We start from the raw sequence: 13,494 nt of genomic DNA on the forward strand, positions 1-13,494 counted from the left end.
ACTAAATAATCAGCTTTAGGAGTAAAAAACTCATTTTAAGAAAAAATGTTCTCCAAAGGTTTACCTTATGGTTGTACAGAGTATTTTAGCTGGTATGACACGTAACTAGAAGACCAAGATAATTTTCAGACAGCAGTGTGGCAGGGCAAGGGGTGAAGTTGATCAGCTTGACTGTCATTTTAGCATAAAGTGGCAATGCTGTGGATTTTTATTTCCTTGTTTGGCGGTTTTCAGAATGCAAGACAGAAGTAACTGAATAGAATACTTGTTTGGAAAAATAAAATCTCCTATTTCTAGGCTGGGAACAAATATGTAAAGTTACAGCCCACCCCACCCCCCAGGAAAAGTAGATTTTAAATTGTCCCAGAATTATCTCCAACAGCTCAGTGTTTGCAGCAAGCACCTACTATATCATACATAGGCCAGCACTGCCTATGAGTAAGATCATCTTGGAGTCACACCTGTTAACGGCATTAAGTGTCCTGGACATGCACGGCCGTTGATGCGAGTATGCTGTGCAGCTGCTCTCACAAACGCCTTGTGAGGTCGGAGGGTATCAGGTAGCTGGGCATTTCCCATAAGCACACGGAAGTCCAGGGCACCCAAGGAAGGTAGATTCCAAATCATCTGCTGCGGGCTTTATCCAGGAGAACGGAGAGAAGCCTGACTCATGTTGCAATACAATCTGCAGTGGAAGGATCTTCAGCTTTCTTCCTTCTGGACCAGTTCCTTTCAGCACAGTGACGCACAAACACTGCTTTGGGGCTAAACTAATACATGATTTGGACGTTCTAAGAAGAGTCACTTAAAAGCCAAGTGAATCCCAACTGCTACTGAGCTGTAACACCACATCAGTGTTAAGCTTTGTGGTCTTGTGCCCGAAATCCCTCAGGAGGTGAGGTCTTTCTTTCTGTGGTATAGTTTTATCAGAAAAGCGAACATAGTACCTCTTCGTAGCTGGGTATAAACAATTAGAATTCAACCTAATTAATATTGACAACTTTCTCTAGCCATGCCATTTATAGTCATCTTAGAAGCAAGCTGCTCAGCACTTCCTAGAATACTACTACTAACTACTTGGAAGTATTTTCTGAAATAAAAGTCAGCATACCACTTGATGGTCTTGAACCTTGGAGCAGGATCTGTTTTCCTTCTTTTTCAAAGCTCTGTGTTTATTAGATTGCAAGATCTAGCTTTTAAATTTGGTTAACATTTCAGTATGAAATACCTTTACAAAATATGTTTAAAATCTCAAGGTAAGTGTTGATGTGTTTTTTGAACAACTATTAACGTTGCTTTCTTTCCTTGTTAGGAACAAGAAGCACATCCGTTTTTCCCATATAAATAAGGAGATTGGATGTTAACAGTTCTCCTTGATGCAATCTGAATAGGGAGCCTCTGAACTTGGCAGGATGCTGCACTGCATGTATTTTTAAAAGCCTAACGTACCATGAGATTTCTTAACCAAAATGAATAATGTAAAACAACAACAAATCTTTTGGTGGTTTAAAATTGAATACTACTCCTGTTTGTCTCCTTTAAATGGAAAAAAAAAACCCCACTTAAATTATTAAAAGTCGCTGCTATTAATTTACTGCAGACTCATCGAGTTAAAGAAGAACTGAACACACTGTGATTTTCTGATAAACACATCCAAACCTAGATGGGGGACATGAGGGATCTGATAAACTGTTCTGTATAATGAAATTATTTAATGGCTGTATTTGTCTTTATCCCTGTCTTATCACATCACAGTGTAAATGACACCTTTGAATGGCTATGATTTTTGCGTTAGCATTTGAATGAAATTAAAATGAAAAGACCTGTAAGCGTGTGGATGGAAACACACAACAACAAAGCTTTATTAGAATGGTCAAATCCTATTTTTAAATTCCTGTAGACTATCACCTGAGGAAATCCAGAATATGCAGAAGAAAAAACCAAGACACTTCAGTCTGTCTTCAACCTATCTCACTTCGTATCAAAAGAATCCTTCAGGAATGATACAGCAGTATTTCATATACTGCAGAAAAAAATGTAGTCTCATTGTAGAATATAAGTTTTCAATTAATTCTACAACATAACCTACCAAAAGGGCATAACTTAAAGAGCTAAAGGAAAACATAACGTATTGAATTTAGAATACTGTACAGAAACCACTGACTTTCTATCCTTTTTTCCTTTCAATAAGTAAACATTTTTACATGCAAAATAAAAAGTTGTCTACTTATGAGATAATTTATTCTTCTTGCTGCTGTGTTCCTCCTGAAATCCAGATGCATCACCACATTATTTTTTTCAAAAACAGTTTCAATATAATATTTCTATCTAATTGCAATTTATGCATTTTTTCTTCATTGCATGAATGAAGGGAAAAACATCTTCCATGTTTACCTCTTCCCCTTAAACTACTTTCTCCAGAAGCTCATTCAGTAGAAACACTGAATTTCTTGATGTACAATAGGGAGATGGGTACAACATGCTTGTATTGTTTGAATAAAAAGTTCACACCAATACAAAACCATTACTCCGAAATCTTTATGATGGGCAGTGCAAAATCAACACACAGAAAAGTGGCTAAGCACGCTATACAGCCTCAGGGTGGAAGAGGAAGGCGCTTAACCTAACGCTGTGAACTGCTTTGCAGAGGCTGGCTAGGACACCCTCACAGTGACTGCGTCAGTGTCCTGCACAGTCTGTGTTTTGAAACTACAAAAAAGTCCCATAATGTAACACTAAAGGAAAGAAAATGATGGTGTTTCTGTGTACTCAGCCTTTCTTGTAAGAATCTGTGAACACCGTTAGCAACTTGCGTTTGCCTTTAATTCAGTTTCTTTCAATTGCCAACATTGCAAAAGAAAGGAGAAATAGTTCTGGGTACCCCACACAGCAGAACCGTAAAGAAACACAGATCTTCTCAGGTGTAGCTTATGAGTTTAGTTTGGAAGAACTTTACCATTTATCCAATCTCTGCAGGAGGAACAAAGCCCTCCTGGACTGCTACCAATTTCTATTTGCTCTGCAACGAGCCCCACGCATAGCTTGTGTTCCAGCTTTCTCTGAATTTCCCTTTTCGTTGCTTTTTTAGCTGGCTACATATACTCTCTGAAATTAAATGTGACTACAAGCATACTCAGTAACAGAATCAAACACCCATTGAATTTTCTGTTATCTACTTACATTTTATTACAGACTAATATGAAATCATCTCATATTCATACTAGAATTATTTTAATTACTCGTGAGCAAACTTAAACCGGTCTTGGATGTTTATATTTATTGCAAGCAGATTCATGTCTCCTGCTTATATATTCTACATAAGGATCCAAAATGTGACTGAATATAAACAAGTTATATTTGGTTATCTACAGAAATAAAAGTTAAAAATAGCACTGAAAAGAAACTTTACAGTAATGCATTCACACACTGACTCTTCAAATCAAATAAATGAAGTGGTATAGGATAATCTAAACATTCGATTTGAAGGCTGATTTATTTTCAAATAAATGCACCTATATTTGTACAATTAAAAATAAGTGTCAGAATTTGGTGCTGATGACTACAGACATCTTTAATGTTTAATGCACAGATAACTACCCCCCAGCCCCCATACAGCAACTTTCGCAGATTCTACTTTACATTAGATCATGAAAGGACATTTTAAATGCAATGCGTACATAGCACAGAATTTGTGTCAGAGACAAAACAGATTGAAATTCTGTGAATTTTCATAAGGTAAAAAATTAAAGCTATATAAATTGATTTTTAGGTTATTCTGCAAAGTAGAATCACGCGCTTTTTCACTTTCGTAATACTTTCACAAATTTCCATTAAAGCTTTTTTTAACAGAAACAGTAGCATGAGCACAATGATCCCACTGGCTTCCAAAAGAAAAGTAGCGCTGTTGCTCAGTTAAGCTATGTTTCTCTTTTTACATTTGCAAGCCAGTTGGGTCAAGACAAACAGGCTAATGCAAGCGAGAAAGTAAACTGTAAGCTTTTATATTAAGTGGCTGAACAAACAATTATTGTACATGGTAAAACAAAAAACTTTCGCCACAAGCCACTGCAGGAATATATGAACTTCAGTGGCCGAAAAGCTTGAAATACTTTCTAAGTAAGTCTTCACATACATTTGGTTAGCGCTTACCAGTTTCAAGACATTTATAGAAGCAGTTATGGAGACACTATGCTGTTAAAGCTGCAACAGTTTAAACAAGGCAAGTTAGGAAGTTACATAGATTTTTATATTTTTCCTCTTTAATTCTTTTTTTTTTAATACATAAAAATCTGTCTCCTTTCAGTGTCCCATCAATAATAAAACATCCTAATGCATTTTGATCTAACTTCTACTGTTTCATCTTTGTATTGGCTGATCCACTTAGAATGAAACTCCAAGTTAACGCCTGCTGCAGTGGACTAGGTTTGCAAGGCAACAGTAACAGGGACCAAAGCAAAAGCACATCAAGCACATTTGAGTTGGTTTTACATTTTTGCCATTAAACATTCTACTTTAACAAACAAACTACCAACTTTTAAAGGTAAAAGTATTGCTAAACCAAAGCAGAAACTTCCACTTGAATTCAAGCATTCTTTCTCCTCCAAAAAATGACATGCTCAACTAAAATTTCCCAAGCAGGTGTTTCAGCCTGAATAACATCATCAATAATTTCTAAGTGCAGGGCTACATGAAGTTTGCAATGAGCTGCTTTGTTAGTAGGCAGAACAGGAATGCAGCATTTTCAAAAACATCAAGCAAAAAATCTCCTTATTTAAGGCTAAAAGATGGAACTCAGAAAAGTAAAAAAGCAGGAGGCTTTACAGAGTAAAAAAGCTTGCAGTAATAGTATAGCACTGGAAGTACAGTGCTCTAATCGCCACGATCACAAATACCAATGAAACATTAACAGTTTGGGTGAGACTGACAGAGCAATAGACCTATATTTCTTATTTGACATTCATTAGAATTTTAACATTCAGCCACAACTCCACTCTAAGCTAAATTTAAGTGGCCAAAACTCATAGGTATAAAAAAAGCCTTCAAAACATATACTTAAAAAAAATAGAAATGGTGTGTTAACAAATGTATGCGTAAAACAGATTTATAAATAGCTACAGTATGAAAAATATTTCAGTGCAAAGGCAATTTTAAGATTTCTAAAAAATACATTACAAATAATTTGTTAACTACACACAAGAAATTTGTCACTGCTACTGGTATAAAATTTATACCCATATTAACTTTTTAAAAATATATACACCAGTGTTTTATGTAGGGGACAGTTCTAACTGACCAACATTCAAGTCTGCAATGGCAAGTATATGTACACACACCCACACACATATGTATGTATTTCAAAATGTTACTGCTAAGAGGACATTCTTTGAAACTTAAAAGTGCTACATGTTAAATGGTAAAAATACCTTCATCTGTGGTGCTCATCATTAGACTTTTAAAAATTCTCTTATCTTTGGTATACTGAAAATTTCACAACTCACTTTATCATCTACTTGTCCCAGGGCATTTTAATAATAGTTCACTGTTTGTTTAATGTGAAGATCACTCGAACTATTGTGAGGGACGTTTCCTAGTAAGTGCATTCTTTTTTATTGAAAAGTAAATTGCTAAGTAAACTGTTTTACCTCTGTTGGTTTTTTTAAACACAAAACGGGAAATAATTTTTCTCTGCCACCCTAGTCCATTCAAACGACAACTAACTATATCTTGGCCAGGTCTTCCAATAGAGTCTGCAGATCGGACTCCAAATAATTTGTTTTCACATTGAAATAACTTTTTAGCTAATGTCCTCCCAGAGGTATTTAATGACTATGGTTATTAACCAGTTCTAACCACCAGGCTGAAATTGGTTGAAATCAGATTACTCCTTCAGATATTTTTGCACCCCGAAATAAAACACTGGACTTAAAGAAACAAGACAAGGACAGAGCTAATACTTGAATTAGTGCAAGGTAACATAAATGTAGCAGAGAAAACAGAAGTGCAAGTTGGCTGTCATTCTTAAAGTAATTCAGACAGAATCCTTGCAGTCAAACTACTTTCTGTATCACAACCACAGCTCAACTGTTAGTAAACAGCCGTGTGCCACCTCGTGGTTTGCTTACCAAAGTTAACAGTTGCGTGCTTTGTAATACATCTACCAAGCCAATTAGCCAGGATTTAACCATACACACAACAACAACAACAAAAAAATAATCAAAATTCAGAGGATGAACCCCGATAGTAAAAGATGATTACTTGGAAAAACAGCCTTTCTTTTTTTAAGGAAAAAAATGTGTCTAAAAAGGCTTAATATATAATACTTTCTGCTATGCATATTTTACAATCATGGGGATAGAAGCGGGAACACCGGGTAATCTCCACCTTTGACAAATTCACAAAGACCTTTTAGGCATTCGTTTCTAGAGCAGATATCAACATTGATGATATTTACCTATTTAACAGCCAACTTGACTTCATAAAGTGTGTATATACTCTACACAAGGATTGCTTTGCCTATCTTTCTATGGGGGAAAACTAACTGAAAACCAGACACAGCCCTGATTTGGCCACTTACAAGGAAGTGAACATCAGAGAGTGTTTCTTGAAAGCAGATTTGCACAGAGGAAACACCAGTTTGTTCTACAGAAAGAGCAAAGAAAGAAAAACGACAGAGGAAAATCAGAAACAGCACTTGTTAAATACGCTTTAGGAGACTTTCATGGGAGATAACTGAGGTCATTGCTTCTGGCTGAAAATTAAAACTGTTGATCTCAAAATGTAGGTCACTGACTGAAACTATACACTTCAAGTAACAAAGAAAATTACTAAAGATGACAGAAGCAGTAAATGCACAGAAGTCTTGACACAGGATGAAGAGAATTTTTAGTGCTACCAGTCTCACAGTACCAGACTGTGCAGATTGATCATTGCTCCAGTAGTTCAAAACATAAAAAGAGGCCTATTTTCCTGGAAGGGTTCATACTTCTAGCTCTTGATCCTGTTTGTCTGAACACTACCTCAGACAGCCAAAGCCACATATAGTTTAATATATTTGTGACATGTTTGTTTCCTGAAAAAAGAAATAAACAAAATACAGTTTTTAAAGGCTTGACTTGGTGTTCTGTCATACAGATGTTTCCAAACCTGACCCACTGTAGCGGTAGCCTGCACTGGGACGGCAATGCTTATTTGAATAACCAAAGACAGATGGAAGTACTGAATAATCAACGCCTTTCCAGTGCGTAAACATCATTTTTTTAGAATGAGAATTAGACCTTCTTGCTGGGGAATTGCTGCAGTCACTGCTCCTGTATCTTGGGCTTTTCAGACAGGCAAGAGGTGTGAATTCCGAGATGTGCTCCTGACAGTGCCTCGATGCATTCTGTTAAAGGGAAAAAAAACCCAAACACACAGTAAATAAGATGATCTCAGAGCTAAAAGTCTACAATTACACTCTTTCACAGGGCCACTGTGCTTTTTCACTGGATCACCACTCAGGCTATTTGTTTCATGCAAAGGTATAACCCTTCATGTTGTTGAGCAATCAATCACTTTCAACATGATTATTTTTACATTAAGGCCTACAGAATCAGGCATAATTTTACGTAAAATCTCTACACCTGATAATGGCCTCTTTAGAGAACAGATGAAGACGCAGAGGACTGATTTCAAGTTGAATTGTTACAGATTGTTTATCTTTCATTTTGCCATCTCTCTTGGTACATCTTTTTATCTCTGAACTTCTTTAGTCAAGACTTCTTATGGGGAATTTTAAGGCAGGACAGATTCAAGTACTTTGCCCTGTACTTCCAAAGAGAGGGTTGTGCTGATAGATGAAAGTACTGGGGGTTTAATGCACTCGTTTTTGCATTGATTTTGGACTTGCTTAGGTTACATGTTGCATCTATACAGGCAATTTATACTACACATCACAATACTATTTTGGCCTAATTGTCCCTCAAAATTTATCTGTACCACATAATCAGTCCACTCTCGCAGAATCAGCACTTCCACTCAGGAATTACTCACAACTACAGTTAACACCACAACTGCATGAGAAGACCCTGGAACATGTGCACAAACTAACAGAAAATCAGCACAGCACCTTTCCCGATGAGTTTATCTAATTCTTCTCACTAAATGTACATATCATTTCCAGGTATAGAGGTATGGAGGTTATGTGACAGTATTTAAGATATAAATGCATTGTAAGTGTGATTCAAATCAATGTTATCAATCACTCTCTCCATGAACGAGATATAAGCCAGCTGATCCTCTGTGCTTCATCGCCCCCTTTCTCCTTCTCTGTTAACCGCAAAACAGTAGCAAAGGGAACAAAATCACAAAATAAATATTAATGATATAGCTTATAGAAGTCTGGCTGACATTTAATACTACACTTCTAATGCCAACCACACGCTTAAGACACTATTCTTCCATAACCGTGAGCAATCAGAAAGCTCTTTTCAATGGATACTCTTGGAAAAGTCAAACTATACCGAACTGCTCACCAACAGTGAGGCCTATGTTCTTTTAAATACATATATAGACCAAATACCACCATTAATACAGAAAAATATAGATAATGAAGTAACAGAGAGACTTTGTTTTGGAAATGTCAGAGGGAGTAGTCATACACTGTACAGTAACTACTTTTCCTAGTCTTCCAGCTAGAAAGTGAAGCATTTTAGTTACCATATGTATTTCTAAAAATCACGCTTTTTCTACACATAGCTCCAAGGCAAGTGTTTTCAATCTGCCGTGCCTGAAGCTACTCAAGAAAGCTGGGGGTTTCTACTAATACTTGTCTAGTAGTCATTAAATCAAAAGCACCCCTCAACCTCCTTCAAACCTTAGAGCCCATTACACTGCATTTGTCCTCTTCACATACTGGTACTTTGCACCTTCACTTGATTCCTTGTGTGCTGCTTTTGTGGTCAGGAGAGCATGAAGGGACTGGAGCAGATACAGCATCCAGGTGGGAATGTATCCGAGTAAAAAGTGGACCTTCTTATAGTTGTTGATGTGATCAGTGGTGTGGCAAGAAGATGAAGTAAAGCGGAGAACTTCATTCTGCTGCCCTAACGTTTGGAGGACTTAGGAGCTCACCACTCATGCTGCTGTCTGGGGTGTTTGGCAAGACTGCCATGCTTTTCATCCCAGGCAGTGATGCAGCAACGCGCTGGTCTATGCAGAACACATTACTGTGGTAGGTACCATCAGGTATAGAGCCCCTGTCTCCTGACCCAAGATCCTATTCACAAGTAACTCACTTCCTTTGTCTGGTTATCTTCTTGTTCTGCCACTTGCATTTGGTCTATATATGTATTCAAGAGTATGAGAGATGATGGATAAACTGTTTGGGTGTGAGAATCACTTTGACTTTATGTATTCTACACTATGGTGTAATGTGAGTACACTGCAATGACAACTGCAGTTCTTACAGAACAAATGTCACACCACACCTATATGTAACACAATCTATTTTTAGATCTTTAATAAGGGTATATTGTTTCATTGTTTTGCCTTACGTGAGGAAGTGTCTGAGAAAAAAATCTTACCTGTGGCATGGAACATCTCTTGCAAAAACTAGGCTCTCCAAGTGAAACATAATGATTTTGTATCAATATTGAAAAAGTACATCAAAAACTCTGGAGGAAACAGTTGATTTGTAAATAGCACAGTTCACCAATAGAAATTAATCCAAACTGGCAACACGTACAGTACTGTTACCTAGCTTTGATCTAATTATGGCTCGGAAGCTGAAAGATTTCCTTCAAGAAGTGGCCCATCGCTGTTCGCCAGTGCATTTAGGGCTGTTTTATGTCTCATACTCTTCTGCAAGGATGAGGAAAAACAGTGAGACTCTTGCTGAATAGAAGAGGGAAATGTGAATGAATTGTACCATTTAGTACAAATGCACTACTGTAAGCAAATTCCTGTGAAAGTGACAGATTTTCTGATAGATTTAAAATGGAAAGGTTGTCTGGTGTAAAACAAGGTTTCTACTTCTTGATCCTGAGGCTAATTAACCCTTTGAGCCACCCTGAGGATGTTTTTAATTCCATTTCAAACTCTGTTTTTAAGTAAAAATACTTAATTACTCTCAAAAGCACTTAACTGTACCATGACTAAGCACCATGGGCTTTGTGTCCTGCCCCTCTGACAACAACCTGTACTCAATGGGAGAGGTCCCCGGGATACAATGAGGCCAAATCGATTCCAAATTAAGGAGCGGACATCCCGCTTCGCTGCTCCCCAGAACAACTGGCCCACTGAAGGGGGTGCTACACACTGAAGGGTGATGGGGCCAGCGCTAACGAAGGCTGACTTACAGCTTAGTCATTACACCCTGGGGAGAGAGGGCAGGGGAGTTACCAAGGCAACTTCTTCCATGGGATTCAAATATTGCAACAGCAAGATCCATTTCTTTGTTTTCCATAGAAGAGGAGCCTGACACATGACAAAGGCAACAGTTTGCTGGTGACCAGTTTTCTAAGAGCCCCGTGCAGTTGTTCAACAGCAGCTAAGCCCATTGAGGAACAGAAGAATGATGGATCCCCAGAGAGGCTTCCCCAGGCAAAAAGTACCAGTCTGGGTTTCCCCAAGCGCAGCAAAGCGTAGAGATCTCGTAAGGAGGCTGATGGGCCAATCTTGTGGCTGAAGTGAAAGTGAAGTAAAAAAAACATCCATCAGAAGCGAAGAGAAAAATGTTTCTTATAAAGGGATGAAAGCACAGAAGTTATTTACAGCTCAGAATCTAAACACCTGGTATTTCAGCCACAAAATGCTTGGGATTGCTGAAACCCTGTCAATTGAAGTGACAATTATAAAAAGGAAAAAAGGATAATTTAAAGTGAATTTATATTTTCCCTAACAGAGCTGCTGAGCTTCTGTTATTAATGAAACAAGAATTTGAAAAAAGGAAATCTAATCAATTAATGTAGATTGGACACATTAAAATAAATACCCTACTGCTTTTTAAAGGTAAAGGTTGAAAGAAACCTCACAGCTGCACAATTTCCAGCGAAAGCACAAAATTCAGATTGTTTCATTGAGCCGCAGAGTCACTGGGACTACATGTATAAGAAACGAGCAGATTTTTGACTAAAATTACCAAAAGGCAACAGATTCCTCCAAAGCTTTTGCAGAATTCATGTTCAGAATTCATGTTTTAGCCCAAGAAAGACAACAGTTCATACTTGTGTGTATGCACATATATGTATATATAAAAATACACATGCGCATATATATACATGTACTTGTATGTACATATACGTATGTGTATACACATGTATGTGTTTGTCTCTGTGTGTGCATATATATCTGTCACTAAAAAGCTCAAAAACCCCCAGAGCTAAATCTGGAATGTTTAAAAACCTCTGAATGGTAATGATGGTAAACGATCATCCACCAGAGACTGGAATGACTTGCAAATAATTGAAAACTTGAAAGGCATCCAAATAGCTTCAAAGGCTTTATGTGATCTTACTGCCTGAGGAGAACTGATATAGTAACCTGGGAGGTGGCGGCTAGTCATGCGTTAATCTCTTTAACTGTTCCAGAAGCCCTTTTATTACAAATAAAGCAATATAGCTTATAAGAATGCAGTAAGTTTAAAAAGAATTGTTTAAAAGGTCAGCTCAAACCAACCCTAAGGCACTTAAGAGCCAATTTTAGCCAGAATTTTCAATAGTGAAAAAACTGTGTATTTTCCCTGTCACCTATGTAATTACAGCCAATTTTATTGACTATACATTTTTGAAGGGGGAAAGAAGAAGGAAATGTATTTTTTATCTTAACCAGTAAAGAAACAAAGATATAAAATGTGCAATGGAAACCAACAGTCTCCTAGTATTCAGCAAAAAATAATTTTCTTGCAGACTGTAGGGAAGCCAAGATTTACTAGCATTTCTTCTACATTTGTATTTTATCAAATGCCATATATTTCTGGATCTTGAGCTGTTTTTGTGCTAGAAAGAGCACAGAATGTCATAAAATGGAATAAGGAAAGCTCAGTTTCAAAATGCGTGCTGGAAATAATATATTAATAAAAAGTTGCATTTTCTTTTATCACAGCAGAGCAAATACATTAATGAATTCTAAAGACCACTTAAATGGTTTCCAGTACCACATTTTCTGTATGATGCTAGTTAACATCAGCATAATCAGAATTATCACTTCTTTGTGTGACAGCTATTCAATTGACTCGGGTACAATGCAAACATGACATGCATTCACCTACAGAGACCAATGACTAAAATGGGTATCTAAGAATCCTAGATTCTTGAGGCAGAAACATTATGTAAAATACAGTAACAACAGCAACAAAAATGGTAGTGATAGTGATGGATTCTGACAATGATTCATAGACTCTTTGAGATAAACAAACAGAAGAAGGAAAAAACTACGCTAAAAAGTATTCTTCAAAATATGAGTTGATGTGAATCAGATATGGAGATAATGAGTACGGTAAATAACTTCTGATGATAAACTTTACACTGTCCTTTGAATGAAACGGCCAAGCATGCAGAAAGGCAGGAAAAAAGTCACCTTTTGTTCCATTAGAAACTTAGACTGCTTGAAGTCTGAGAAAGCATAAAGATGGTGGACTGCTCAACAGAAAGGCACTGATGTTTAGTCTGATTTCCCCAGGAGATTGTACGAGGTAACCGTGCACATCATTTATGTTTAAAGCAAGGTAGCAGTAATTTAGACAAAGCAGATTGGAAGACAGGAAGAAACAGAGAGAGGAAAGAAGAAACACAAGGGATATATCTGGTTAAAAGTCAAAGATTTTCTACGAAACATTAAAAAATGAATACTGCCAATGTTAAGCCCACAGTCTGCTTTGCAATTGATTCATTTTCCAGCACTAATATACAATGTCTGTAAGAAATGCTTTCTATTGCTAGCTTGTTTCTTGCATTAACCCATCCTCATTCCCTCTCTTTAGACTTCTAAATTAAACGTGCAGAACCTATACCAAGATCAACTTCTTCCTCAAGTAGCATACATGGCAAAGAGATATCCATTAAAGACATCAAAATAGAAAACCACTAAATACTGATCTGCCTGGCAATGCTTTTCTGTTATTCTTTATTCTTTTCTGTCCTCCTGAAGTGGGCATTTTCACAACTATACATTCAAGGTACAAATGTCCAAAGCAATGGCAAGGGGTATGGAAATTTTACTTTCATTGGAAGTGAAGTTCCTTTATTCCTTTCCTCTTAATGCAAAGTATCTTCTCAAACATCAAAACGCTAACTAATCCCTACCCACACAGTTGCTGGTAAACTCATTACTTTAACCTACCAGTGGTAGTTGATGGGCTGAAAAGGGCAAGGGCAGTAGCATTAAGTTTTAGGTGCGACACCTCTACTGTCCTTCACCTTCTAACATATACAATATATGAAAGTTTGTTGGGGTCAAAAATACAGGTAACATTTTCTGTTGAGGCTGGTCTGATGGCCCCCGAATAGTACCATGCTTCCC

At 37.2% G+C, this 13,494-nt stretch overlaps 1 protein-coding gene across 9 annotated transcripts in view; it reads right to left on the minus strand.

Annotated features, from left to right (window-relative positions):
• Nucleotides 1–3,156: 3,156 nt before the first annotated feature.
• ATP11A (ATPase phospholipid transporting 11A) overlaps nt 3,157–13,494 on the minus strand; it is a 131,538-nt gene continuing 121,200 nt past the window's right edge. For 2 of the 9 annotated variants that reach the window (XM_055801854.1, XM_055801851.1), the window contains 2 exons: nt 9,722–9,837; nt 7,275–7,381 (listed from right to left, as the gene is read on the minus strand). In XM_055801854.1, coding sequence (XP_055657829.1) covers nt 9,748–9,837 — 90 coding nt within the window. In that variant the 3' untranslated portion in view covers nt 7,275–7,381; nt 9,722–9,747. Of the gene's footprint in view, nt 7,382–9,721; nt 9,838–12,552; nt 12,642–13,494 lie in introns of all 9 variants that reach the window. The other 7 variants (XM_055801855.1, XM_055801853.1, XM_055801848.1 and 4 more) reach the window with 5 other exon arrangements.

Source organism: Falco peregrinus, chromosome 4 (assembly GCF_023634155.1).
Source record: "Falco peregrinus isolate bFalPer1 chromosome 4, bFalPer1.pri, whole genome shotgun sequence".
NCBI classification, from domain to species: Eukaryota; Metazoa; Chordata; class Aves; order Falconiformes; family Falconidae; genus Falco; species Falco peregrinus.